The sequence below is a fragment of the Corvus moneduloides genome, chromosome Z, assembly GCF_009650955.1.
Source record: "Corvus moneduloides isolate bCorMon1 chromosome Z, bCorMon1.pri, whole genome shotgun sequence".
NCBI classification, from domain to species: domain Eukaryota; kingdom Metazoa; phylum Chordata; class Aves; order Passeriformes; family Corvidae; genus Corvus; species Corvus moneduloides.
In genome coordinates this window covers 437,419-462,267 of record NC_045511.1, presented here as the reverse complement: position 1 = coordinate 462,267, position 24,849 = coordinate 437,419, and the positions used below count along the sequence as shown (strand labels likewise).

The window sequence follows — 24,849 nt, the reverse complement described above, 5'->3', positions numbered from 1 at the left end:
CGCCGGCGCGGTCGAGTTTAACCCCCGGACTCACTGCAAGGGAAGCCGTAGACTTTAGGATATTTATTAGCATTACACTTTTGAAATGTACATTCCATTGAACGAGAGCTGTAGGTCATGATTTTTACTATAAAACCATTTCAATAATTAGCTTTAGTTCGGGAGGGGGAAGTAGATAAAAGTGAAACATTCAGACACCTCAACTTGAGTAAAGAATGTGCAAATGTAAAGAGACTCATAAAAACACTTTTTACACTGTAAGAATTGAGGCACCAGCAAGTGAAATACATTCCAATGAAAGTGACTGATTTCTAGTTATCCATCACTGACTCTACCCAGAACTGAAATGAATACCTTATGCCAGCTCCAGGGGCAGCTTCCAGAGCTCAGATCTATCCTGATTCCTAATATAATCTGACACTGGCTGGAGTTTATTGCCAGAGATCTCCTCAGCTCAGCTGTGACAGCTCGGATGGGAGCATCCAGGGCCCTCTCCGGGGCTGAGCACCCCATGTGCCATCCTGTCTGAGAAGTTAATGAAATGGAGCACACAGGGGAAATTGCTTTCAGAGACAAATATGAAATGTAGATGCAGTTTTATACCAACATAGTATTAAAAAGTGAAAAGTCTGCAATTCCAGGTATCACTAAAAAGCGACACTGCTGGGTTTCCATTCCCAGCACATGTATCCTTCACTGTCACACAGAGCAGTCACACAAGGATCGGTAGCTCCATGGAGAACTTCTTGGCCTTTCTGTGTTCCCAGGTGCTAACCCAGAAACTTCTGTGATAAAACATAAAAATCTTCACATCCTTATGCCACGTGGTTAAAGAAGATCCTGAGTTTGTTTAGAACAGTTTTGTGCAATCGCTGGGACGAACAGCTCCTCCCCACCAGGCAGTCCATCAGCTTGTCTCCCGCGTGTCCCCGGAGCCCGTGCCGCTGCGGGCCAGCACGGCGTCCAGCGGGGCGCGCCGCTTGCGGATGCTGCGCCCCGAGGCGATCAGGTCGGCGTAGCCGCGCTGGTGGGAGAAGGCGTAGGCGGAGCGGCGGGCGGAGACCCCGCGGCGGAACGCACTCTGCCGCCGCTTCCACTGCAGCTCTTCCAGCAGGTACTTGCGACGGTTCCTCTGGATCTGCACGCACGCAATCACACATCGGGTCATGCATTAGGACAACATCACCACAGCTTGACCTGTTTTCATACCTGTGTGCTGCGTGCTGGCTAAAGCAGAGCAGAAACAGCCAAACCTATCCCCTACACTCTGACATGTAACCATGGCCCTCCAGCCCAGCCTAAATTAAACCCAAACTGGGGCCCTCAGCAGCCTCACGGGGTCTCGGTGGGGTCACTGGGTCTCAGCCAGGCACACAAGGAAACAGTCCCCACTGAGCTCTGGCCAGCCCTGCGCCACTCCTCCACCCACAGGACCCAAGCCAGGCTTGTGTCGCTCTCCCACCATCACTTACTTGTCTCTAACATTATCATAAAATCCCAGAATGGCTTGGATTGGAGGGGACCTTAAAGCCCATCTCGTCCCACCGCTGCCACGGGCAGGGATACCTTCCACTAGCCTACACCTTAGCACTGACACCAGCCCCTGTAAATAAGCACCTGCCCCATTCATCCAAATGACACAGATTTCACTCACTTTATCGCTCTCCAAAGGCCAGATTGTCATGGATAAGAAGCGCTGTGCCACTACAGGCAGTAAGCAAATAGCAATGGATAAAATCATGGTAAGCCAAAGGTATGGCTGTCGCAGAGCATTCGGAGCAGTTCCTGGGAATAAAAGGAGCAAAAGTTATATGTCTTAAACATAAAAGTTTATGACAAAGCTACATGAGACAGGACTGAGAACCACAAACCACCAGGACTGACCTGTGAACTGAAAGCCAGAAGGGAAGAGAACGTGGATTCCAGCACTGTGAAAGTCAAATGTGATCCCAAAGTAAAGTGCAATACTCCCAAATACTGAAAAAGCATTAACAAAAGTCCAGTAAGATGTATCCAGGCCAATCTAAAAGCAAACAAAAATGCCAAATGAGTTCATTAATTCCAAATAATGTCAACTACTTTTTGCATGTTGTTACCTTTATAGCAGAGAAATTTAGAACAGAGAGCAGAAAGTGTTCTCAGAGCACCATAGCTCAGGAAACCAAGCTTACTTGCCTGAAAATTGACGACAAATATCAGAGAGGATGCTGCTGTGACAGCAAAGGACTGATAATCTGCAGGGGCTTCTCCATCTTGCCCCATAGATTTAAGGTAGGCTCCGTATGGGATGAAGAAGATGATCAGTGAAGTTACAGCTCCATGGAGCAAACTTAAAAAGAACTTCTTGTAGTTGAAAAGTAAATCTCTCTGGCCCAAAACATAAAGTCTGGGGAACCGAAGGCTCAGTTTGTCGCTCACGTCCTTAATAAAGAGGAAAAAGCAAAAGGAAGTTGTTGTGAATTGTTATTCTCAACATGAGCTTTGAATAGTGAGAAGCTGAACTATACAGTGTCCCAACGGGAATGGCAGATCCCTTTCTCTTTCCAATAGCAGTGATGTGCACAGAGTAGCGCAAAAGGAAAGCATTCTTAAAAGCCACAAAACCAAGCCCCTCTTGTTTCATGGACAAGGCAACCAGTGTAATTTAAAGACCTGGTGGTAGATGCCTTTGGATTCATCTGTTTTAACAACGTGGGGATACCTGGTCGAGCAAGCCGACAAGCAGGACCGGGAGACTGGAATACAGCACGTTGTACAGCGTGATGAACCAGTCCTCATAGGCTGTCTGCAACAGAGGGGGAATTGCAGGACTTAGTGATTTCATTTTATTACATCCTTCCCCTCCAGTTCCTGAGAAAACTCACATGTGCTCTACTACAGCTCTAAGTTCCCTGTCTTGGTGTTCACCCAAAGGCAGCAGCACCTTGGCTCAAGGCTCTGCTGAAACTCTTTAGTCTGTGAGAAGCTGCCCCACTCCTTCCAAACCTTCCTCCCCATACAACCACAATCCTGACTCTAGTGCTCTGGAATCAAACCCAACTGCTTGTAACTAACTTGCTCAGTGCTCATCACATCCTCCTGCAGGAATCACTGGTGACAACTTCACGTTCCTGACACTTTGCAGGTTAAGCCTTTGCTGTTCCACAGTTACAAAAGCATCTGCTTGTTGTTATCCCACACAAGCACACCTTCCTACCTGGGCAGAGAAGCCATTGAAGAACGAGTACCAGATGTGGACTAGTGTGAAAGCAAAGTTTTTGTAGAAGAAGTATCTCAGAAACTTGCACATCCTGATGTACGACCAGCGCCCATGGACCAGCAGCAGCCGCTGGAGGTAGCGGAACTGTCCGAAGGAGTAGTCACTGGACATGACAGCCTGCATCCCCTCCTGGCCACTGATCCCAACTCCAATGTGGGCAGCTGGGTGAAGGAGACAAACACCACACACTAGGTTGGACAAAGGGACAGGAACATGACTGGGGCCACATCTCTATGTCACCTGGATTCTCTCTCAGTGCTTGTTCTGTCAGAATGCACCTGGGAAATTCGACCAAAGGAGAACCAAGCGGTGAGACAGAGTAAGTAAAGTCCTAAACAAACTGGCCAGGCAGTTTACAAACACCCTCATGACATAAACCCTATCCCAGATGGTTTTTTCTCACTGGGATCTCTTGGGAAGCTGTTCAAAGAGTAGCAGGTACCATCCAGGATGGATAATGCCACCAGGCAAGGGGCAGCCAAGCTACTGCTTTGGTCTTTATATTACACTTCTGTAACGCACAGCATGAGAACAGACAGGATTTGAGTCCCTGCTCAGGGAATGTCTACGGAAAAAAATAAAATAGATCAGAAAAACCACTAACCATTTCCTAAAGTTCTTCCTCAGAAAGGGAAACAGGCACAGAAGCTAAAAGCCCCATGGCAGCAAAGCAGATGGAAGAGTCTTCTGACAGAGAGGGACAGTGGAGAGACCGCAGGAGTAGGCCAGAGGAGATCTGTCCTAGCGAGAGAGCTCCATAGCTGCCTTACTTTTGATCATGTTCACGTCATTGGCCCCGTCCCCGATGGCCAGGGTGATGGCCTTCTTGTACTTCTTCACCAGTTCCACCACCATGGCCTTCTGCTTGGGCGTCACGCGGCAGCAGATCACAGCCCTGCACTCACAGGCCAGATCCACAAAGTTCTTCTGCTGCTGCTCCTTGTAGGCCTCTGCCCTTCTCCTTTTCTCAGTTTGCTTTTTCTTCTCTTCTGCTGTTCTGGGGAATTTCAGTTTAAGTTTCTTTTTCTTCTTTTTCTTCTCCAGCAGGATTTCATTCTGTGGGGGGAAAAAAAACTTACTATGTTCCCTTCTGCACCATTTCCAGTCCTACTCCAGGCACTGCCTAACAACACACCTGAGGTCATTATGCTCCCAGCATCCATTTCTGGCATTTTAATGAACTGCTCGTGCAGACAATGGAACAGAGTCCTCAGTGAGGGACACTGTATCCTGGTGGTGCCCCAAAATCTCAAACACTCAGGAGAACAGCCTTTGTACATACCAGCCAGGAGCCAGTGATGATCAGAGCCCGATCTCTGCTGCCCTGGAAGAAGGGCTCGTTCATTCTGAGAGAGGAATGTGGACTGGATCCAGCCCTGTTCCTCTGGTTTTCCAGCCTCGTTTGAAGGAGAGCACTGGAAGAGAGGGGGAAACTATTACAGAAAAGTCAAAGATAAACTTTAAGCTAGGTCAGTCTCAGACTGAAAATCCTGAAAATGAACTCCTCTGTGTTTTCACTTGCCTAGTCTCTTCTCCATAGCAGATGGCTGTTTCCTCTGTTAAGAGTTCACAAGAAAATCCAATATTTTCAGCAGTTTCTACAAAAAAAATTAAGAGAAGAAGGTATTTACTGAAAGTTCTGTCACAAGTAATTGTTGGGAGCAGCTAGAAGCACCTCAAGTGCTCTTAAGTAATTTTCAATTTACATTTCAGTATGAGAATTCCCTTTCAATACCACAGTGTAGACGAACATGAAAAAAAATCCTGTTTTTAGCTGTTTGGCTGTAAGCAACCCCACCTTTTTTGTCACCAGTAAGCACCCAGATTTTAATGTCTGCTTTGGAGAGTCTGGAGATAGTTTCTGGAACTCCATCCTGTAGTTTGTCTTCAATAGCCGTTGCACCAAGCAGCTGGAAGGGATTTGAAATACAGGTGGTTAGTAGCATTGAAATATGTTTCTTTCAATATAAGAATTGAAATGTACTAAAAATGTACAGCTCCTTACAATCAAGTTTTTTTCTATTTCCTCATACACTTTGTCCAGAGCTTCATCTCGGTGACTTGTAGCTAAACTGGCCTCCACAAACTTTTTATTCCACACTTCAAATTCATCCTGGCTTATGTCTCTATAGCACAGGCAGAGTGTCCTGAGAGTTTCATTTGCAAAGACCTGAAAAATCATTAAAACCACACATACCCACAAAAGAAAACTCTTCATTTGCAATCCAAACATGAGAGTAAGAGCATGAGCATTTGACAAGTGTGACAGAACAAGTCCAACTTTCAGAACCAACTGCAGGTTTTCATTTGTGTTAATAGCTTAGGAAAAGGAAATTAATAACACTATTGTCAGAAATAAATCATTTTTGTTTTAAAAACAGCATACAAAATACAAACATACATCAAGTGCTTCTTCTGTGGCTTCTCTCTTTGGATTCCTGGGGTGCAGCCTCTCGTAAATCACCGTATCAGCCCCTTTGCAATACAGCCTGATATTGCCACCAGATTCTCTTACTGTGGAGGGAAACAGCAGAGGTGGCACACTTACATAAAGGAGTAATTTCAGATTGGATTTTTCAGCCAACTGCCAAGTACCAAAAGTACAAGATGGCATTTCTTCTTCAGTGGACTCAAGTGCGTCCCAGGACTGTCACACAGCTGTTAGTTCTTGACTCCAGCTTCCCTTGCACGTCCCTTTTCACCCCTGAAATACAAGTGACTTTCTCCATGCAGGCTGGTGGCAATCAGCTTACCAATGACAGACATCCGCTTCCTGTCGCTGTTGAAATCCAGTATGGCCAGGACATCGTAGGTCCTCTTGACCCCCATCTCACTTATCGTGATGGTGTTCTGTGTTCGGGAGAGGAAAACGTACCCGAAGTTCCGGGCGGCCGTCACCAGGGCCCCCTCGTCCGGGGAAGCTGCCTGGTAATTGAGCTGACCTGTAGGATTGCAGCCAGGACACACCTGAGGAAACAGCTGGACACTGCTGCAGCACCCGACAGCAGTGCACACAAAGAGCAGGGACCATGGACCCCCCCATTCTGTTACATGTACTTCCCAAACAGGATCAGTCCTCAGCCTGCTTCCCTCCACGGATTAAAGCAAAAACTCCGCGTTTTCTGCCTCAATATCGTAATTTCTTAGTCCAGTCATTTAAGTATTTTCAAAAGAAGATCCAAAAGACAAATCCTTGGCCAGAGACACCAATGCAATGAGTGGAAACAACCCCAAAAACATTAGGAGCAAGAAAGGACAGGACACTGTTGGTTTCACAGAGATTTTACAGAGATGGGAGTAAAGCAATATTAATATTCCGTGTTTTAATCGAATCTTCCAACCCTCTGTTTCATATCCATGAATTCAATAGCTGATTACCTCTGCATTTAGTTTTGTTTCATTTAAAAGGGCAGCCTAACACTCCTCCCTTATGGGATCAGCATTAGTTGTGGATCTCTCCCTTGTGGAACTGGTTTTGAATTACTGTTTCCTGCTACACAGGGAAAACAATACTCACCATCAGAAGTGTCAGCCATGACTGTGTGACAAATAGCAAGCAGAAAAAAGAACTTCTGGATTTCTGGCTCCTTTCCAGACTTTATTTGCTCTATCAGATAGTGATCACAGAACAAGAACTTTCCATCTGCGTACACATTCCAGCTGAAATCTACTTGCTGCTTAGAAAACAGGGGGAGAGAGTTAGAGTTACCATAGGTGCCATTGCTTTGTTCCCACTTGCATCTCTCCGCACCTTGGCGAGGGAATGTTCCCATTCCACAGACTGGGATGCAGCGGTGGCTCGGATGAACTTACCTCGGGGTGGCTCTGGAGCTGCCCCGCTGCATCCCGGCAGTCTCCTGCAAGGCAAGCACCCACAGTCAGGGGGACCAGGCACAACAAAGCTTTCACCACAAAGTAAAACGTATCTAGAACATGTATGGAACTAGGACTGGAAGGAAAGGAAAAGGACAAACTGCTGCTCTTACTAAAATCTCCTTGTCTGTTTCTAGACTTTGTCCCCAAAGCATTTCTAGTGAAAGTAAAAAATAATAATAAATAAATATTAAATAAATAATAAAAATAAATAAATAATAAAATAATTTGCACCAAAAATTGTGCAAATTACTGATTTTCAGTTTTTCTGAAAACTGGGAAGTTCCCACTAAAGTTCCTCAATTTCCACTTTGTAAGTGGGAAAACCCCAACAATTCAACCCTATGTGCCAGGTCTGAATTGCGGAAGTTCAGTTGGAACTAAGAGAACTTGTATGCACCTGATCTCCGACAGGCATTAAAATTTCTCCTCCTCCTTCTTTGCACAGGCTTTGCACAGACTTACCGTATCTTTGCCCATTTATGCAACACTTTTTAAAGGTCATGATGTTCTGTGTAAGGGTTCCAGTCTTGTCAGAGAAGATGTACTGGATCTGCCCCAGCTGCTCATTCAGCGTGGTGGTCCTGGCCTTGGCAGCCGTGTCCTTCTCAGCGTAGTACATCTGCAGGTCCCAGTTGATGAAATAGCTTTGGCCAAAGCGAATCACTTCCACACTAAATGAAAGAGGAGGAATGTTCTCACTCCCAGCTGCAGCTCACAGTTCCACATAATGACACCTCCTCAGGTATTGCCCTACCTGACATAGAGGGAAATGGGAACCATGGTGTTGAGGACAATGATGTATCCCCAGAAGTTGAGGAAGCCCCGGTAGGCAGGGCTTAAGTCCTGTGCGTCGTAGAGGTACCAGGAGGAGTTTCCAATCTGCTGCTCCCAGTAGGTGTGTCCGATGGCCAGCCCAGCCGACAGAAGGATAAGGACCACGATGATCTACAGGGCACAGAGAGGCCTCTCACACTTCAGAAACATTTGCTTGACTTAAATCCCAATCCCCATGTTCCAAATGGAATATGACAGATATTTGTGAGGAGAAATGAAGCAAACCTTTCCCACAAAGGCACCTTTTAGATTTCCTCCTACTCCATCCCAGCTCAGCAGGCCAGAACATGTTGAAACATATTTATCACACACACACAGGAAGAAGCTGCCTAACTTTTCATTCGCTCTTCACTTAAAATGTGAATTTTAAACAAAAAGGCTTACAGTATAAACCATGTAGTTCATAAGGGAGTCAATTTTTGTCCTTTTAAATCTTGTCTTTCCACTATTTTTCATTATTTTTGTGTCAGCACCTAAAAATAAAGAGTGAAAAATTTAAAAAAGGGAAAGATAGAATAAGCAAACACGTCGGTATTACAGTTTTACCGAAGTGGGACATGAAATACAGTTGATGTCTATAGGATGAAGATTCTTTTTCACTCTACAGGTGTGCTTTTAGTGCAGAAATATTACACACCTGCAAATATGACCATTCCATGGCAGAAGTCCGTATTCCTGATCTTACAGCCACGCAACAAAATCTTGTCAGCATCAAGGGAATAATTTGAGTCTCTCCAGGATAATGTTCCTGTAAACTTATCCAGCCGGTTATTGGGTTCTTCACATTCAACCAGACCTAGAAAATTTAAAGGAGAATGTGTTTAATGTACAAGTTAAATCCAAATGCATTGATTTGTACCCACTATAGAAGTAGCTTTACTTTTATTGACTTGCAAACAATTTGAGCTATGTTTTAAGAGCGTTAGGTGTAGAACTGTACCAACCATCAAAGTCTGCCAAGGCACTTTCTTCCTGAAGGTGTCTGTGTGTCACCTCTAGGGCCATTTTGAATTTTAAGTTAGTCTCACTACGAAGAAAGGATAAAAAGGTGATTTTATTAAAACCATGGATACAGGAGAGAAGTTTAAAAACAATTAACTTAAGGTACCACTACTTCTCTGGACAACCTATACTAAAGTGAAAAATAAATCCATGTCCTTCCCCCTTTCTTCCTGTGTCACATTCTCCAACAGTTTTGATGTGTCTGTAGCACTCCAGTGGACAATTTTTAATGATTCTTGAATTGTGGGAATCAGGAGCTGAATACAGTTCCCCAGGTGTGGCTTAACAAGCAGACTCTGACGTACACAATCCTTGCTCTTTTCCTAGTCAGCCCAAATTAACTCAAAGACATGCTTAAGTAGAACCTTACCCATCCAATTCAGCTGTCTCCACGTAGCACAGACTGTTTGGTTCTGAGCTGGACAGCAGCAAAATATCAGCCTAGAAAACAAATAAATAGACATCAAAGAAAGCCAGGTCAAGATTCCTACAGAAGTCTCTAGAAACATAAAACAAATATATCTGAAGCACTTACAGGAACGAAAGTATTTTTCTTCAGACGAATGATATCACCAACTTTAATATCTTTCCATTTTGTGGTTTTGAACCTAATATCAAGATAGTTTAATAATTATTACTCTTTAATCTAGAACACTATGCACTGTATAAACCTTAAAATACCAAACTTCCCTTAGGAGAAAAAAACTGGCTTCTTGGTATGCTGTGGGTTTGCTTTTGGGAAACTGCAATTTAGTTGAGGGTGTACAGCTCAGGAGTCAACCTACCTCTTCTTTTCCCACTTCACCTAGTTATGAATTCCTGTCCTTCTCTCCAAAGAAGTTGCTCTTAGCACAGATTTAGTGCCAGAGAAGTAACTTTAAATTACTCCTTTAAGCAATTCTCTTCCAGCTTCAGTTAGATTTTCAGGTAGGCAGTGGAGAACAGAGCTGAACCTTTCCTATCATCTACAGCTTCAGAGCTGTGACAAAGCTTAGCAACAGGGCAACGATCATCACTTACAGAGCTCAGGGGGGAACACACAAACCTTCCATCCTTGATGACATCACATTTCCTGTTATTGACCTCATTGTCCATCCTGTGACGAGCCTGAAACCGGAGCAAAGAATGTACTCCCTGCTCTGTGTCAGGAGAAATGAGCTACACTGGGTGGGTTTTGCTTTTTATATTAACAGAACATGGTTCTTACAATGTCATCTGCCAGGTCTTTGACTGCAGTTATTCCCAGCACCAAGAGCAAGGGCACCAGTGTTGTGTACCATGACAAGGTAGTTATTTGGGGAATCGACTACAAAAGACCAATAAAATCAGTTCAGTACAGGATCATCAATCAAACTTAATTCAGGGATATTTCAAAGTGATCTGACTAGAGAAAAAAAACAACATATCAGAGAGAATTTTACGTCAGGTTGTGAATATGAACAAAATTCTGTGGGAAGAGTTTGGCTGTTACCCTACCTTGGAATCAGCTTCCCTTTAACAATTGCACTGGCTCATATATTACGTTGGTGTTTCTGATTTATGACATGAACTCAAGAAACATCTTTTCCTCATGAAATTCATGAGCTCTATAACGAGTTCATTCTAATACTGTGCAACTTGCTCATCCCAGAACTCTGCCATAGCTCATCCCAGCTAATCCATATTTGTTGCAGGTTTCTGTTATGATGGGTTTGATCTCTGCAGCAGTTCAGACAGTGCCCCTCAATTCCCTGACAGGACAGCACTGAATTGTGTCATAATATATTGAGCTCGAATTCCCTTCACAGTGAGTATTCTCCATCTTGCTTACCTGCAATATGAGAAGAACAAGGAAATAGAAGTTGGCTGCTCTCTTAAACTGTTCAAACAGATTCAGAGGTAAAAAAGTGATGGGGTTGTACTTGTATGTCTTAATTGCATTTCCCTGTGGGAGAAATCCAAACATAAGTCACACAGCAGAGCTTCTCCTTCCAACACAAATGTACAGTGCATATTTTTAAGATCCTAATTCTCCATCTCACCTTAAATACGTCTCTTTATACCTTGATTTTCCATTCCAAAACCCCAACCCAGTTATTCTCCCCCCCACCTCTGCTGGAAACACTGAGGAATTGTGAACGGTGGCTTTTACACCACTCACCAGCCGTTCCAAAGATCTTACGGGGATTAAGGAAACATTCACCCGACAATTAGCACCTCATTGGGATAAGACAATTTACCGCGTATTTGCTTTTCTTGAAGCACAGGAAGATTGTTCTCTTGAAGCCCGGCTGGTCATAGAAGCGCTGATCGTTTGCTTTAACTTGCCAGCTGCAGTCTGGAAGGGACAAAAGGGGTCAAAAACTGTTATAAACACGAGGGAACAAATCTGCCACTTTCAGGTTTTCTCTCAATTCCATCTTTTAAAGGTACTTTCAACTGAAGCAAGGCTGGTACCTGCTTACATATCCCTAAGAAAAGCTTTTCAAGACATTTCCGGGCTGTTTGTCTTTATTAGCAACTCAAGTATATTCAGAAGTAGGAAGAAGCATTGCTTAACATATGAAAGTTCTGTGGGAAACCTGCAGAGTAACATTTATTCACGCTGAATTCCCTTCTCTCCCCTCCTTTGGTTTGCTTCTGTGACCCCAGCTAAGCGCTAAGCACTCCAACCCGGATGTCTGTCTTTCTGGAAACGAAGAGCTCAGTTCACCTTTTTATTTGATTTAACCACGCTGTGCCATGGTTTTCATTCACACCCATAAAAAAGTACAAATCTGAAGTGCTCCTTTTATTTCTTCAGCCACCAGTTTTGTTTGATTGTGAGAAAACCCAGGAACAGGAATTGCATCCATCATGTAATTTTCTGTGCCCGCTCTTTCACAGGCCACTCCTTTCCCTCCCAGATCCTTCAGCTCCCATTCCCTCAAGCCTGCAGCACAGACACCCTGCTACCCACAGCCACACTCGGGCCCTGCCCACATCCAGGGATCTCATTCCCCACGTTTCGAAGCCGGCTCCCAGGAGCTCTGCCTGCCTGGGAAGGATGATGCAGGCAGGATTTCGAAATGCAGCTTTCCTGACTCATCGGCCAAGCATCTCCCCCTTTCCTCCAGCCCACAGTGATTATCCTTAATGGGTGCTCTTCCTGGTTTCACGGGATCCTCTTCACCCATGGATGGGGTGAAACTCCCAGCGGCAGAGGCGTGGGGCCTGGCACGGCTGTGACTAACACTTCAAAACCCAAATCCAAGTGCAAAGACTTTTTATTTTCCACCCACCATAGAGTAAATTCTGGACTGACATATCTGGACCTTTCCTGTGACTACACAACTTTCATTTCCAGCACCTTGGTTACAAGCCCAGAAGAAAATAGAGAAATATTTATCTTGAATAACCAGGTTTTAAGTTAAAAGATTATAAGCATGAATTGAGAAAGTTACTAAATTTTGTCAAAATGACAGGGCATGAAAGAAAACATAAAGTCTGCATAAACATTTCTTTACCACATTCCATAAACATTGCAGTGTTGATAAAAATGATGGAAAACTGGCAAATTAGGTCTGAGGTAAAACCTGCAGGAAGGAACCTCCTCAAAACTACCTTAAACTGTCGTGCTAGCACCTAATATTTGGCAAGCTGCTTTGGTAATTCATCAACTTTAAAGGATTTCATTATAAAAAAACCCCTTAGACTAAACATGTGACAGGCGCTTGTAAAATGAAAACACATAACAGGTGGTTATGAAACGAGAGGTGATCAACTGTTCCCACACAAACAGGAAGAAATCTGTATAAATTAAACAGGCTCTGGTTACATTGAAAATACTCATGTTGCAGCACTGAGAAAAGGGAATTTAAGGGAGCTACAGATGTTTCTTGGGCAGAGGTTCAGAACAGGGATGCCAGAAAGGCTCCTCCCACTGATGTTGCTACGCTGGCAGCAGCCACAGCCTGTACCTGCTGGTTCCTTTGAGCTCCTCCTACTCACTTTTTACCTTTCAGGAAACTCATGAGGCTACAAAATTAGCAGTGAGGTGGAAATCTGCTCTGCACAAGCAGAAATCCAGGGAAAACACTGACTGAGCACAGCAAAATGCTTGCGCTGGAGCCTGTTTCCAGAGGATTGGGTAAACAAGTACCTGAAGGTCTGTCTGAACAGTTCCCAGACCACAGGCCGTGTACATCCAGGGCCTGCCTTAATTAAGAGGCGGTCACCATGCAGCTCATTACGCAAGGAGCAGTGGCACAGAACTGGGCTGCAGGTTGGAATGAAGCTGAGTTTCGTTCTGACATTTGCTAAACTGAATTGCCATCAATTACTCTTCCAGAGTCAGATAGGCCATTCCAAACCCTACCTGACAAATAAGCACAGAAGTCCAATCACTCCCTGAGGCTTAGCCTCTGCATCCAGGATCATGTACACCCCAAATCAAGTTCATGATGTTACCTTTTTTCCCAGGATCTCGGCTCTCCTCGGCATCCCTGCTGGTTTGGTTCAGTCCCGGTTCAGCCCCAGGCTGCCGACCATCCAACTCATCCTCTGTTTCATCATCACTGTACGGCACCACCTCATCGTTGGGCTGGGAATCCTCCTCGAAGGTGGTCTCTGAATCCCTTTCCGAGATCATGCTGCTAGCACCCTGCCAGCATTTTGGACAAGTTAGGGAAAAGAGCTCACATAGCAAGTGCTGGAAACCACATCTCTAATTTTACTCTGCTGGTGCTGGTCACCAAACCCCACATGTGAAACCAGTTTGCCCAGAACAGCACAGGGCACAGGCTCGGTTTTCCAGCACAGACCAGAGTCAGAGGGCAGTTCTTGTTCCAGCCAGCCCTTCATTACTGTTCTGCTACGTGTAATTACACGCTGCAGCCCCAGGAACACCCTGTGCTCCCAACACAGGACATAGGAATTGGGGAGCCCACAAACACGTGCCTCCCAGTGGCCATTACAGCACGGCCTGAGGAGCCACAGGAGCTGGAGCTCTGCTTGGCCACAGCTGGGACACAGAGCCGGGCACCGAGCACCGGGTCAGACATCCAGGGTTCGGGTCACACAGCTGGTCCTTCATTCCAGCCTGCCCAGCCTCACCCAAATCAGCCTCGCTTCCTCTCTCTTCCCATGGGCTGAACATCAGTGTTTGTCACTGAAAGATCCCACACCTTGGGTGTCCGAACACCCGAGGACAGCATGGAGACATTTTGGCTCAGCCCTGAGCTGTATCAGAGGAGGGATGGTCTCCAGCTGAGCTGTGGCCATGCCCGTGTGCCCTTCTGCTGTGCCTCGACTCTGGACATCTCCAGCCATCTCTGGGTGTGATCCTAATCCTGAACTACACATCAGCTTCCCAGCTTGCCCCTCGACCTGCCTCACCACCGTGGCATTGCCTTTGCTAACAAACTCAGCAACCAGCAGGGCCAGCACCAAACCTGCTGACATCCCCCGCAGCCTCTGGTTTTGCAAAGCTGAATCGTCTCCCCTCCCTAATATCTCCTATAAGAGTGAGATGAATATTCCATGAGCACTGACTGTGCTGCTCCGGTGACAGGCTGCTGGCAGGAGCCCAAGGCAGGCCATGTTCCCAAGCCACAGCGCTGCAGGGCCCGCCCAGCACAGACTGACAGCCCACAAAATACACCAAACTCACCAGGCTGAGTTTACAGGAATCCACACAACTTCTCCCAAGACCCACCCAAGCTGTTGGAGGCTTCTCCCTGATGGAATTAGCCAGAAGTATGACAGCAGGTCACCAACAGAGGTGTGGAACCTGAGACTTCTGTGACAGATCATGTTTTCCTAAATAGCCTTGGAGTTAGGGAATACATCTCAAGCTCCAACTCAGGCCCCTGAATACCTCACTGTGATATTTTGGTTTATTTCTCCTCTTTTCGGTTCTTTAGCTCTTTCTGTCCTGCTAACACCTCTCATGGGGACTGCTGGGGGAAACAAGTTCCTCACACGCACAGTCCCTAGAACACAAAATGCCGTCAGATCTTTGATTGGCTCTCACTCTACAGCAACCAAAACAAGCTCATATCCCTGGCACACAGAGATTCAGCTGTCAGTCTATTAATCTTTACTGATTAACTGCTTAATGATTAATGAACTAATTAGTCATGCGAAGGGTTAGATGAGATATCAAAAACATGCTGCTTTTGCTTTGCATTACAGATGCGTGGCTGCATGGCAATTCGTACAACGCCACCAGCAGCAGCCTGTGATGCTGACTGGGAACACACTGGGAACACACTGGGAATGGATGCCAGTGAAGTGATCTGCTGGGGTAAGGTTAAATTAACTGTAGTCACTTTCCCTCCTCAAAGAACTAAACTGCTGACTGGAAAACCTCGTTAAGAAAGGCGATCTCATTAAGTGTTACCCTGCATGCAGCACAAGTGCTCTGTGCTGCAGGCACACCATTAGCATTCTGCAGGAGGCAATGGAATGGTGCCCGGGGCTGGCCGGGAGCCTGCAGAAAAGCTCCCACAGTCGGGAGAGTGATGAGAACTGCTGTGGGACCCAGGGCAAAGGAGTCCTCCAGTGACAGCCTGACAAATTGGTTTAGAGTTAAGTTTCTTGACACCTAGTCTAGAAGAAAAGGGCTGGGATGGCAGAGCCGTGTCAGAAGTTCAGAGGAAGGTGGGGAGCGATCATGATGTGAAAGGGGAGATGGGAGGAACTGACAGCATGGAGCAGCAGAGATGCCAACTAATCCTGAGGCAGCAGGTAAGACGGGAGCACACACCCAGCAGCACCTGGATGCAGAAAGCACACAGCAGAAACTAAAGAGGAACAAACATGGCAAGAAGAGAGGAGCCCACTACTGATTTTTGATGTGGTCACTATTCTGAGGACTGTGGAAACAGTTCATGGAGGGCCTGAGATAGAACAACACAGTTGTTAAACACTGATAAAATACTCAGAGAACACTTTGAAAAGCTGGTTCTTGGCTGCATGGTCCTCATTTTCTAGTTCCTGACTTGACAACAGGGGTTTCATACTGCTTCAGATCAGTTTCAGATCAGAAAACCTTACATTAACCACTTCAGTCTAGAGGAAGCATCAGTTCACACTGCCTGGGCAGGTGGGGAGCAGTGCCCAGCTCCCAGCTCTGCCTCCTAAATTGGGAAATCCTGCTGATCCAACAGCGGTATGGATATGTGGGGAGGTAAAGGAGATCAAAACAGTATTAAGCACAGGTTTAAGTATACCTGACCTAGTTTATTTACTCAAAGGACAAACTCCACAGTGCTTCAGTCCCTCAGGTTTTGTGTCTACTCCTGCCTCAGGGCAAGCACCAGATAATCTGGAATAAATTAAACCTTGTAAAAACTCCATTTACTGAATTTGTTTCAAGGCAGTAAATAACCAAAATCAATCTTACACTAAATTCTTCTCTGGAAAGTCACTGCACATGACACTACTGCAAGAATCTGGGGTGATTTCCTGCAAATCAGATCACTCAAAGTGCCCTGAAAGTTAAAAAATCCATCTAGAACAAGGGACATGTATAGCAAAAGGATTAAAATGCACAAGCCTCACCATTACACACCTGCTGGCCACCACAGCCTGTGCACAGCTCACACCCTGCATGTTCCTGTCCTTGGCACCATATTCTGCACAACCTCACACGCTCTGGCAGTGCCAAGCTCAACAGCTGCTCAAACCTAGCCATGCACTGTTCTTTCAGAACACAACAACATCAGTATTTTAAGCAAGAATCATAAAGCAAACTCAAACAGTACAAAAAGTAACTCAGAGAGATCCTTCTGAATTGCTTCAGGTCTCAAGGTAAAATAGGACAAAAAAGCTACAGCAAGATGTTTCACTGATTTAACTTGGCATTAAAAAAAGTACTTAAGTGCAAAGCCTGATCCTCAGACATATAAGATTTATTTCTTTACTACGTGTTACTGGAGAAGCACCCAGCATTGCAAAACAAAACCTGCTCATGGAAGGGCTGAATACAAACTCCCAAAACTGCGCTAGAAAGCCACGTCCAACATCAACCTCTGCGGTGGGGTTCCCACAAGGACCTTCTGGCAGATGCATGATCACCCCAATTACATTTTCCCTAAGAGAGATCAGTAATTATTCTGCCATCTTCAGCTGTCCCACACTGCTCACCTCACCAGTAACAGAGAGCCAGAGCCAAAATGGGAACACAGACAAAGCCCTGTAGGGAGCAACAACCGAGCAGACGCTCTCAGGGCGGCAACCCCAGCACCAAAGGAGAAATCAGAGCCCACAGAGCACTTGGATGGCTCCACCAGAGCAGAGGCCTGTATTCAAGGGGCTTGAGTCCATACCCCAGCTTATACCCTGAGAGGTTTCAGAATGATTCTTCATCCATGGGCACAGGTTTAAGGGACGGCTCTAACAGCACTTGAAACCTGAAGTTTGGAATTGCAAAGACAGTCCAGGATCCACTCTTGGGTCATGATCCACCCTCCAGCCTGATAATGACCCAACTGGTACCAGTTAATGATCCTACAGTTATTTTTAACTCCCCCAAAGCACGGTCGGAAGCCAAGGCCTTCAACAGCAGGGTATTGTGTTTCTGCTGTCCCTCAGGGATCCCAGCCAAAGGCTTTTGCAGAGTATCGGCCTTCACTAAAAATGTATTCAGGAACTCATCTCCCTGGAACCAGAGCTGCTGCAGAGAAACAGGCAAATCATAAACTGGCTTTGCTTCCAATAGGTGAGATTGGATCACTGATTACTCAAAGCAGACACGAAATGTTACAGGTAACAAGTGCTTGGACAGGCAGATAGAAGGGCTTCTGAACAACTCAAACCTTCCAGCTAATCTTTATGACATTTTGAGAGGAAAAGAAAACAGCAATTAGAATAGCATGAATCAGCACAAATGGGCCAAGGAAACAACCTTCGCTCCAAACACTACTGAGCTTCAGGTAGATTGCCATGCAAATTACACGCTTAAAGCTGATGAGTTTGTAGAGCTATTTCACACACAACAGCTCCAGTCATGTCCCTGAATGACTACTTTACAGTAATTGGACACCCAAAAATTGTATCTTGAAGGGGATGATTTCCCTCAGTCATTTGTTCTGAAACACACTGGCTGTCACATGCACCCCAAGAAAGGTAAAGCCCAGCTCCTGGAATACCCCGGAGAAAGGTGAGCTCAGGTGTTCAGGTACGTACTTTGAGCCAGCGGAGCCTCGAGAGCGTAAGGTAATCAAACCCAGCTCCTGACCCTACACACCTTCCCTGCACTGTGACCCTGGAAACAGTTCCCACTGGAACCTGCCAACACGTGCCTAGCATGAGGTGACTCAGAATCACCCCCAGAAGGTTAAAATTGGAGTGATTCCAGTATGGCTGCAGATAAAATGCTCGAGGACAAGTCATGCACTCACACAACCCAGGACACCACAACATGTCATACCTGAGATCTCCACACAACAGAACCACCAAAGATTCCAGCTCTCCCTGCAACGTGAGAAATCCTTGGGGATCCTGTTCTGCAAGTGACAGGTCCCAGGTGAGTCAGCCTGGCTGCACCATCGAGTGCTGCCGTGCACCCAGCCCCTCATTTTACACGCACCATTTTTAAATACAAAGTGTCTCTATTTGACTGACAATACTACCTTAACACAGGCACCCACAACTGCTCTGGAGGCTGTACAAACTCTGAGGATTAAGGACTAATTCCAGCTCCAAGAGACTTTTTAATTGCTATTGTGCACAGCCAACCTTGCAACACCCACAGATCTTTCCTTTGCAAGGAACCACCCCAGTCCCTCCTCCGATGCCATAATGATCCCAATTACCTGCACCATCAGGAGGCAAACACCATGGTAAAACCGTAACACCCTGGCACTGCCAAGCTCTGAAAATCTTACTTTAAAAAGCTGCTCTTGCCAAACCTGGCTGCAGAGAGGTGACTGTTCCTGCCCTGAACACACTGCAGACCCGTTCAAGCAAGTGGAGACACCAAGACCCTGAAACCCTCTGGAGAGAGGAGAGAGTACAGTTTTGTGCTGCTGACAAATGTTCAAGTCCCATCTTGGGGAAAAAAATAAAAATAAAAATAAAAATAAAAATAAAAATAAAAATAAAAAGCAGAGGCTATTTTGTACTCCCCAGTGTAGCTATTTATTAAAACTTGTATGAAAATAAGTATGAAGGACATTACAATATAATTAATTTATCCAGATGAGCCAACAGGATTTGACACAAGGAAGAGATTAACTAGACACCAAGAATTTAACAGAAAATCACCCCGAGAAAGAGAGATCCGCAATCTACAGGTCCAGCTGCCTGAGGCTACGCAAAAATGGTTGAAGATGGGCCATTGGAGAAATGAAATCATCATTTCCCCGTTATCTGCCCTAGGATTTCTCATTAACAGATCTGCAGGGTTCCATCATTTAAAGTCCAAGGCAAGGTAAGCTATCTTTGCAGAAGATAAGAGAGTTGGTAACCTTTGCTCAAGCTGCAGGTTCCAGCACACTCTGAAGGGGTTTCAACCTGCCCCTTAGAGGGTGTTACCTTGCTCTCAAGTTCCATGTTATACAACAGCCTATCTTGAGGTTAGTAGAGGAAAAAACGAACTATTTTTGTGCACATTTAAACTGCATTGTTTGGAGTAGAAGATTTTTGGAACTTTATAGAGAGTTTTTTTCCTAGCTATCACCCTCACCATCAAAACCAGCAGATATTTTTAACTGGACAAAACAAAGGTTACTTCCTGCTACCAAGATTGAACAATTCATGAATATACCTTTTCTGACAGCATCTACAATGGACACTGAAGCCATTTTCCTAAACTGACCTTTATCCAATGGAGTGTGTGACTGAAGCCCAGACTGCATCACAGATGCTGGCACCAGCCTCTCACAGAGAATCCCATGTTCAGCTTGGAATCAGGCTCCATCTGCAATGAAACAATGTAGAAAATGGTTTTTTGGCTGACTTCCACCTTGTGTGCATGCAATAACAAAAAAATATTCTTTAGAAAAATCGTGAAATTAATTTGCCTTGCAAAATTTCTGAAGAAAAAGAGAGATTTCTGCTTGGCTCTCCAGACCTTCCCATGCTGCTCCCCTCCCTCCTCTCAGGGACAAAGTCACTTCAGCAAATGGTTCTTTCCTTGATTTGTTTCCTATTTTCCTTACACTGCTTCTCCTCACTCCCTTTTTTCTTTTATTGCTTTGTTCTACATCTCCCTGCACATCATTGTACCCAAGAGCACCCATGAACTTGCTGAAATTGTCCATTGTGAGGAAGAATCACTATGAAAAGCCAGTGTCCACCAAGGAGACAGTGGAGTCCTGCAACTTTATTCAAATAAAGGGAGAGTCCTCTGGGGCACACCCCTGTGGGGTTTCTCTCTCTCGGTTTTGTAGGGCGCAGCCTCCTTTTATCCCAGACTCCCGGCTGCATATTGCCCTCTTCCTTTCCCCATCGGCTGAGGTACCAGGAAGGTACAGCCTTTCCGAACCATCTACCACATATTACCCCTTGAACGTGTCATTTTACCCCAAAGTTCAGAAGTTCAGCCTATCTGGCTTCTGCAACAGACTTTGTGTGGGCCCATTTGTCCTATTACCCTAAGGTTCAGAAGTCAAACTGTCCAGGCTCTGTGACAAACTTGTGGCTTGAGGTTGGTGGAGACATTTCAAAGACATTAACACCCATACCCTGTTTGTAAAGGCATTAGAGCACGTCTTTCCTATCACCATCAACTGTCAAATTGTCAAATGAAAAACATATTTCAAGTGTATATCAGAACACGCGGGGAAAACCCAGCACACGTTCCAGAGGGATTCTGTAAACTTGCCAAAAAGCAGTGCTGTCACAGAGCTCGGCACCTGCTGAGCAGGGCTCGGAATCGGTCTTGAATGAGAATCATGCCCTTCACCCCGACAAGCACAGAAACAGAGAGGTTAAGTGATTTGCCCAAGGCCATTGGGTAAGTCACTGACAGAGCCAGGGTTGGGTTTCAGAAGCTCCTGGCCAACGTCCTGCATTCAATTACAGCTGCACAAAGCATCTCATTTAACAGAGCCTGACAAAGCCCACGCCGAGGAAGAGCATCAAAACCCCTCAGATCTGAAACGACACCAACCGACCCCCTTGCCACGTTTAAGAGCAGGCAACGCTTCATGCTCAGGCCGCTGTCATTACTCGGCCCTCAAACAACAACCACACCGACAACAGAGCAGGGAAATAAATTGCAGCTCATTTTAAAATAGCTTCAGTGCAAGTGGTTTTTGGAATTCACCATTCCAAACTCCAAAGCAAAGGTCCAGAACATTCACGCTGTCTTATATGGCAGAATTAAGTGAGAACAGTTTAGAAGTTACCGAAAATAATCTCTATGATACCTACAAGTTAACACAGAGACAAACACAGGCCTGGGACAGTTACGAAAGCAACCACACTCTAAGGTGAGCACCAGTGCAGAAGCTGGCAAGGAAAACTTCAAAATGGCCAAATACTACTCGACTTCTAAACCAGGCTTTGAGGAGAAAGACAAACCAAAACCCACACCCAAACAGAAATCTGTGAGCAAGCCTGAACCAGCACAGACACTTACAGGGAGTTATATCCAGGGACTCCAGCAGCAGCCACACAGATGGGGACTGCTCAAGGGCCAGGTGGCCACCCCAAGTCCCAGCGGCCCTGGTTCTCCACAGCCATGCACCCAGACACCCCTCAGCCCGGAGACCAAACGCCCCGCACTGTTACTCATTACCAGCACCATCCCCTGCCAGAGCTCCCTGTGCAGTTTGGCCTCTTCGGTTTCAAACCGCTGCTGCTGACACCCGAGCCAGCGGTGAAATGCTCCATTAGCTGCTCCATTTAGCACAGCTCCATCCCGACTCCAACAAAGGGATGCTATTTAAACTATAGGCACAAAGCACAAAAGCACGAGGTAACAGGATCAAGACACCGATTTTTATGTTTTGTTTTTGTTTTCCAAGAAAGTTACTGACCTCACAAGTAACTTTTTCACTATTTCCTGTTGCAGAATTAGTGTTCCTTAATGCAGAAACCTATTGCTGCTTTTACGGCTGTATAAACACAGACTGATGAGTAATCACCCGGCAGCCCTGAAGGCTGTTTTCATCATTTATAGATATGGGGGGGAAAGCCGGGAGCAGGGCAACCAGCCCAAGGCCACGAGAGCGCGTCAGTGCCCTGGGGGCTCGGGAAGACCGGAGGCAGCCGAGCTGCGGTGGCTCCCTGTGCCTTACCTCACCTCCCAGCAAACTCCTGCGCTTTCCTTAAACTTCCAGAATGGAGAGACTCTGCGCTGAGTTCGACGATCACCGGCCGCACATCCCGCGGGTGGGAGCGAGGGGGACGCTGATTCCCGCGGGGTTCGGGTCGGCGCTGCCGGACGCGCTGTCCCGCCGGGCTTTAAACCTCCCAAAACAACGCGTCGGGGTCCCCGCTCCGAGCAGGGGGGGACTGGGAAGGAGAGAGAACGGAGGGGAAGGCGTTCCGGGTGCGCCCGGGGTCAGCTCCGGTCCGTCCTGTGCGGCGGGGCGGGCCGGCACACAGCCCTGCCCGACCCCCGGCCCGCTCCGGGCGCGGCACCTGCGGAGGTGGCGCTGGGCGAACCTGGTGGTGATGGATGCACCGCGCCACCGCCCCGCGGCTGCGGGCGGCACCGGCCCCGGAGCCCCGCAGCCCCGAAACCCCGCAGCCCGCAGCCCCTGCCCCGCAGCCCCCGCCGGGCGGGAGCCCCCCGGCCCCACCTGTGCCCGCGGGTCCCCCCTCGCTCGGTCAGCGCCTCCCGAGCCTCGCCGGCCCCGCGCCCGCCCCGGCTCCCTGGGAGCCGCCGCCAGACCGGCCGGACGGGTTTCCCTGCTTCTCCGGGCGGGGAGCAGGGAGGGGCCGCCTGGATCGGCCCCGGCCCAGCGCGGCCGCTCTCGCCGCCGCCTCCCTGCTCGGGCTCGGGGCCGGCGGGACCCTCCGGCGGCTCTTGGCACCGTGCGGGGCCGGGGGTTCTGGCACCCGCGGGAGGTGCCGAGGTGAGGGTCCTGGGTGCTCCGGAGGTCCCTGCTGCAGCGCCAGCCCGGGGGAAGGATGCGGCGAAGCTCTGGTGATAGCTGGGACCTCCCTCCTGGCGTTGTTCTAAGTGTCAGGATTGCTTTCTCCCTTCTTATTCACTGGACTGTACAGCATTACAGAGAGCTTTGGAAGGGCTACAGGATTTTAACCATTTGGCCTTTTAAAAGCTGTTGAATGGAATGGACTCCTGGTTCCCAAATCCTTTTGAGGAAGGACTGGAGACTTGAGAGATGCTCAGGAGTGATATTGTTGTTAAGTGATGGTTTTGCTCATTAATTAACAGATAAATAATTAAGAGATAAAGTGGTCATATATAGGGATGGCAGTAGTGCTGTTCTGCCATATGCACATTTGTTCACAAATAATGCAATTTAGGGCAAGGGCAAGTGAAACACAGATATGGTTACTGATCTGATTAAATATAAAAAAAAGGAAAATACTCCCTGTCTCTTAAAGTGATGATGGGCTGCTGCTCTGTACTAAAAGTGATCTTTGTTTTGGACTGGCAGGTATTGGAGAGATCACCTGGTTTCTTTTTCAGCAGCAACAATACTCAATTTTCCTGTGCCAGAAAAGTCTTGTTCAAACAGACTTGGTTTTCCTAGACCAAAAATGTGATGCTGAGTTCCAGAGCTGTGTCTTTCAGCACTTTTCTGTTTTACTGGCTGCCTCAAATTCCTCACACCAGAATAAAACCAAAGTTAATTAAAATCAGGAACATTTTGGGTTAACAAAGCAGCAGAGGTTACTTGTGCCTTTGACAATTCCCATTTTGTGCAGGATGTTAATTCCTATCCAGGGTGGAACATTTGGCTTTGACTTCGGTATTCACAAGGCCGCTGCATGCAAAGCCTGGTTTGTGGGACGCACTGTCAGGAAGGAGTTTACTGGAGATAAAAGGGCCCCTTAACAGTGATTAATGGCCCAGCCCAAATATTAGTTTTACACTTACGTAGTACAGGTCCATGTCTGAGGGAAACAGCAGCTGTTCCATACGTTGGGGCCATGAGGAGGAGCATCCGCCGTTGCCCCTCTCAGACCCCGATCTTGGTCAGTCCCAGCAGGTATTTCCAGTTCTGCTTCAGGACTTTTTTTCTCTGTCCTCTCCTTTATTCCTCAGTCTCATCTTTCACTCAGGACCCTTTGCCCCAAAATAGCAACATGCCCTAGTCAAAAATACAATCCTTTCTGTCGCACTGCTCCTTCTCTTCCTCTTTTTCCTTTTTTCCTCCCCCATTTAAATAAAAAACTTTCAGACAAAATTGATAGATTAGAGGTCTTCCTAGGCTAAAGCCCTGTTTCAGTATCAAGAAGGCTGAGCCCAGATCTTTTGGAAGTTTCAATTTCCTAACATCGAGATCTAAAAGAGAAGGAACCAACAAATCAATAGCAGCCACAGCTCCAGAGATAACCCTCAGGGCAGAGGTATACCTGTGCCTTTGTACCTCTTCACACAGTGATGTGATTTCAGATGGAATATTGTTCACTAAATCAACAAAAGAGGTGGTTTCACCTTGTGCCAGAACCTTAGAATTTCTTCTAAGAGCAGATTAGCAGGAGACTCGTGTTTGTGTACAGGTTTCTCCAGGGAGCTTTTCTCTGCCCAGGTACTTTCCTGCCTCATGTTTGGCACTTGCTGGAGAGAGCTCAGCTTTAAATCAGGCTCCTTTCCAAGTGAATCGTTAATTACCATAGCTGGGGTTAGTGCAGCTCAGCAGAGAATTCTGCAACGATGGAGCAGTGACTGCTAAACCGCACTTGGAGCGTGCCCCGTTATTCCCTGGATAAGGGACCCTCTCGTGCTTACAGACATACAGAAATCCTAACGCAAATTTCACAGCAAG

At 46.6% G+C, this 24,849-nt stretch overlaps 1 protein-coding gene and 1 long non-coding RNA gene across 7 annotated transcripts in view; one reads left to right on the top strand and one right to left on the bottom strand.

Moving 5' to 3' along the window:
- The window catches only part of LOC116437814, a 46,522-nt gene that overhangs the window by 11,465 nt on the left and 10,208 nt on the right, over positions 1–24,849 (top strand). Inside the window, exon 4 of the long non-coding RNA XR_004237488.1 lies at positions 15,125–15,236. This is a non-coding gene — a long non-coding RNA (uncharacterized LOC116437814). The remainder of the gene's footprint in view (positions 1–15,124; positions 15,237–24,849) is intronic.
- Positions 49–23,034, bottom strand: ATP8B1 (ATPase phospholipid transporting 8B1). Of its 6 annotated transcripts, none has more exons than XM_032096001.1 (32): positions 22,690–23,034; positions 22,183–22,399; positions 21,922–21,999; positions 21,681–21,832; positions 19,755–19,856; positions 13,400–13,592; positions 11,191–11,288; positions 10,782–10,895; positions 10,179–10,277; positions 10,017–10,078; positions 9,507–9,579; positions 9,342–9,412; positions 8,914–8,996; positions 8,607–8,765; positions 8,354–8,442; positions 7,890–8,080; positions 7,598–7,806; positions 7,073–7,116; positions 6,777–6,936; positions 6,013–6,201; positions 5,661–5,773; positions 5,265–5,429; positions 5,058–5,169; positions 4,782–4,857; positions 4,542–4,674; positions 4,030–4,315; positions 3,197–3,420; positions 2,702–2,785; positions 2,176–2,421; positions 1,885–2,023; positions 1,655–1,785; positions 49–1,138 (listed from the first exon to the last, which is right to left on the bottom strand). In XM_032096001.1, the coding sequence occupies exons 6-32, from the start codon at positions 13,578–13,580 to the stop codon at positions 908–910; spliced, it is 3,762 nt and encodes a 1,253-aa protein (XP_031951892.1). In that variant the 5' UTR covers positions 13,581–13,592; positions 19,755–19,856; positions 21,681–21,832; positions 21,922–21,999; positions 22,183–22,399; positions 22,690–23,034; the 3' UTR covers positions 49–907. The 6 variants fall into 6 exon arrangements, with proteins under 6 accessions (XP_031951892.1, XP_031951893.1, XP_031951896.1 ...); XM_032096002.1 differs by having other exon boundaries at positions 22,188–22,399; XM_032096005.1 differs by lacking the exon at positions 21,922–21,999.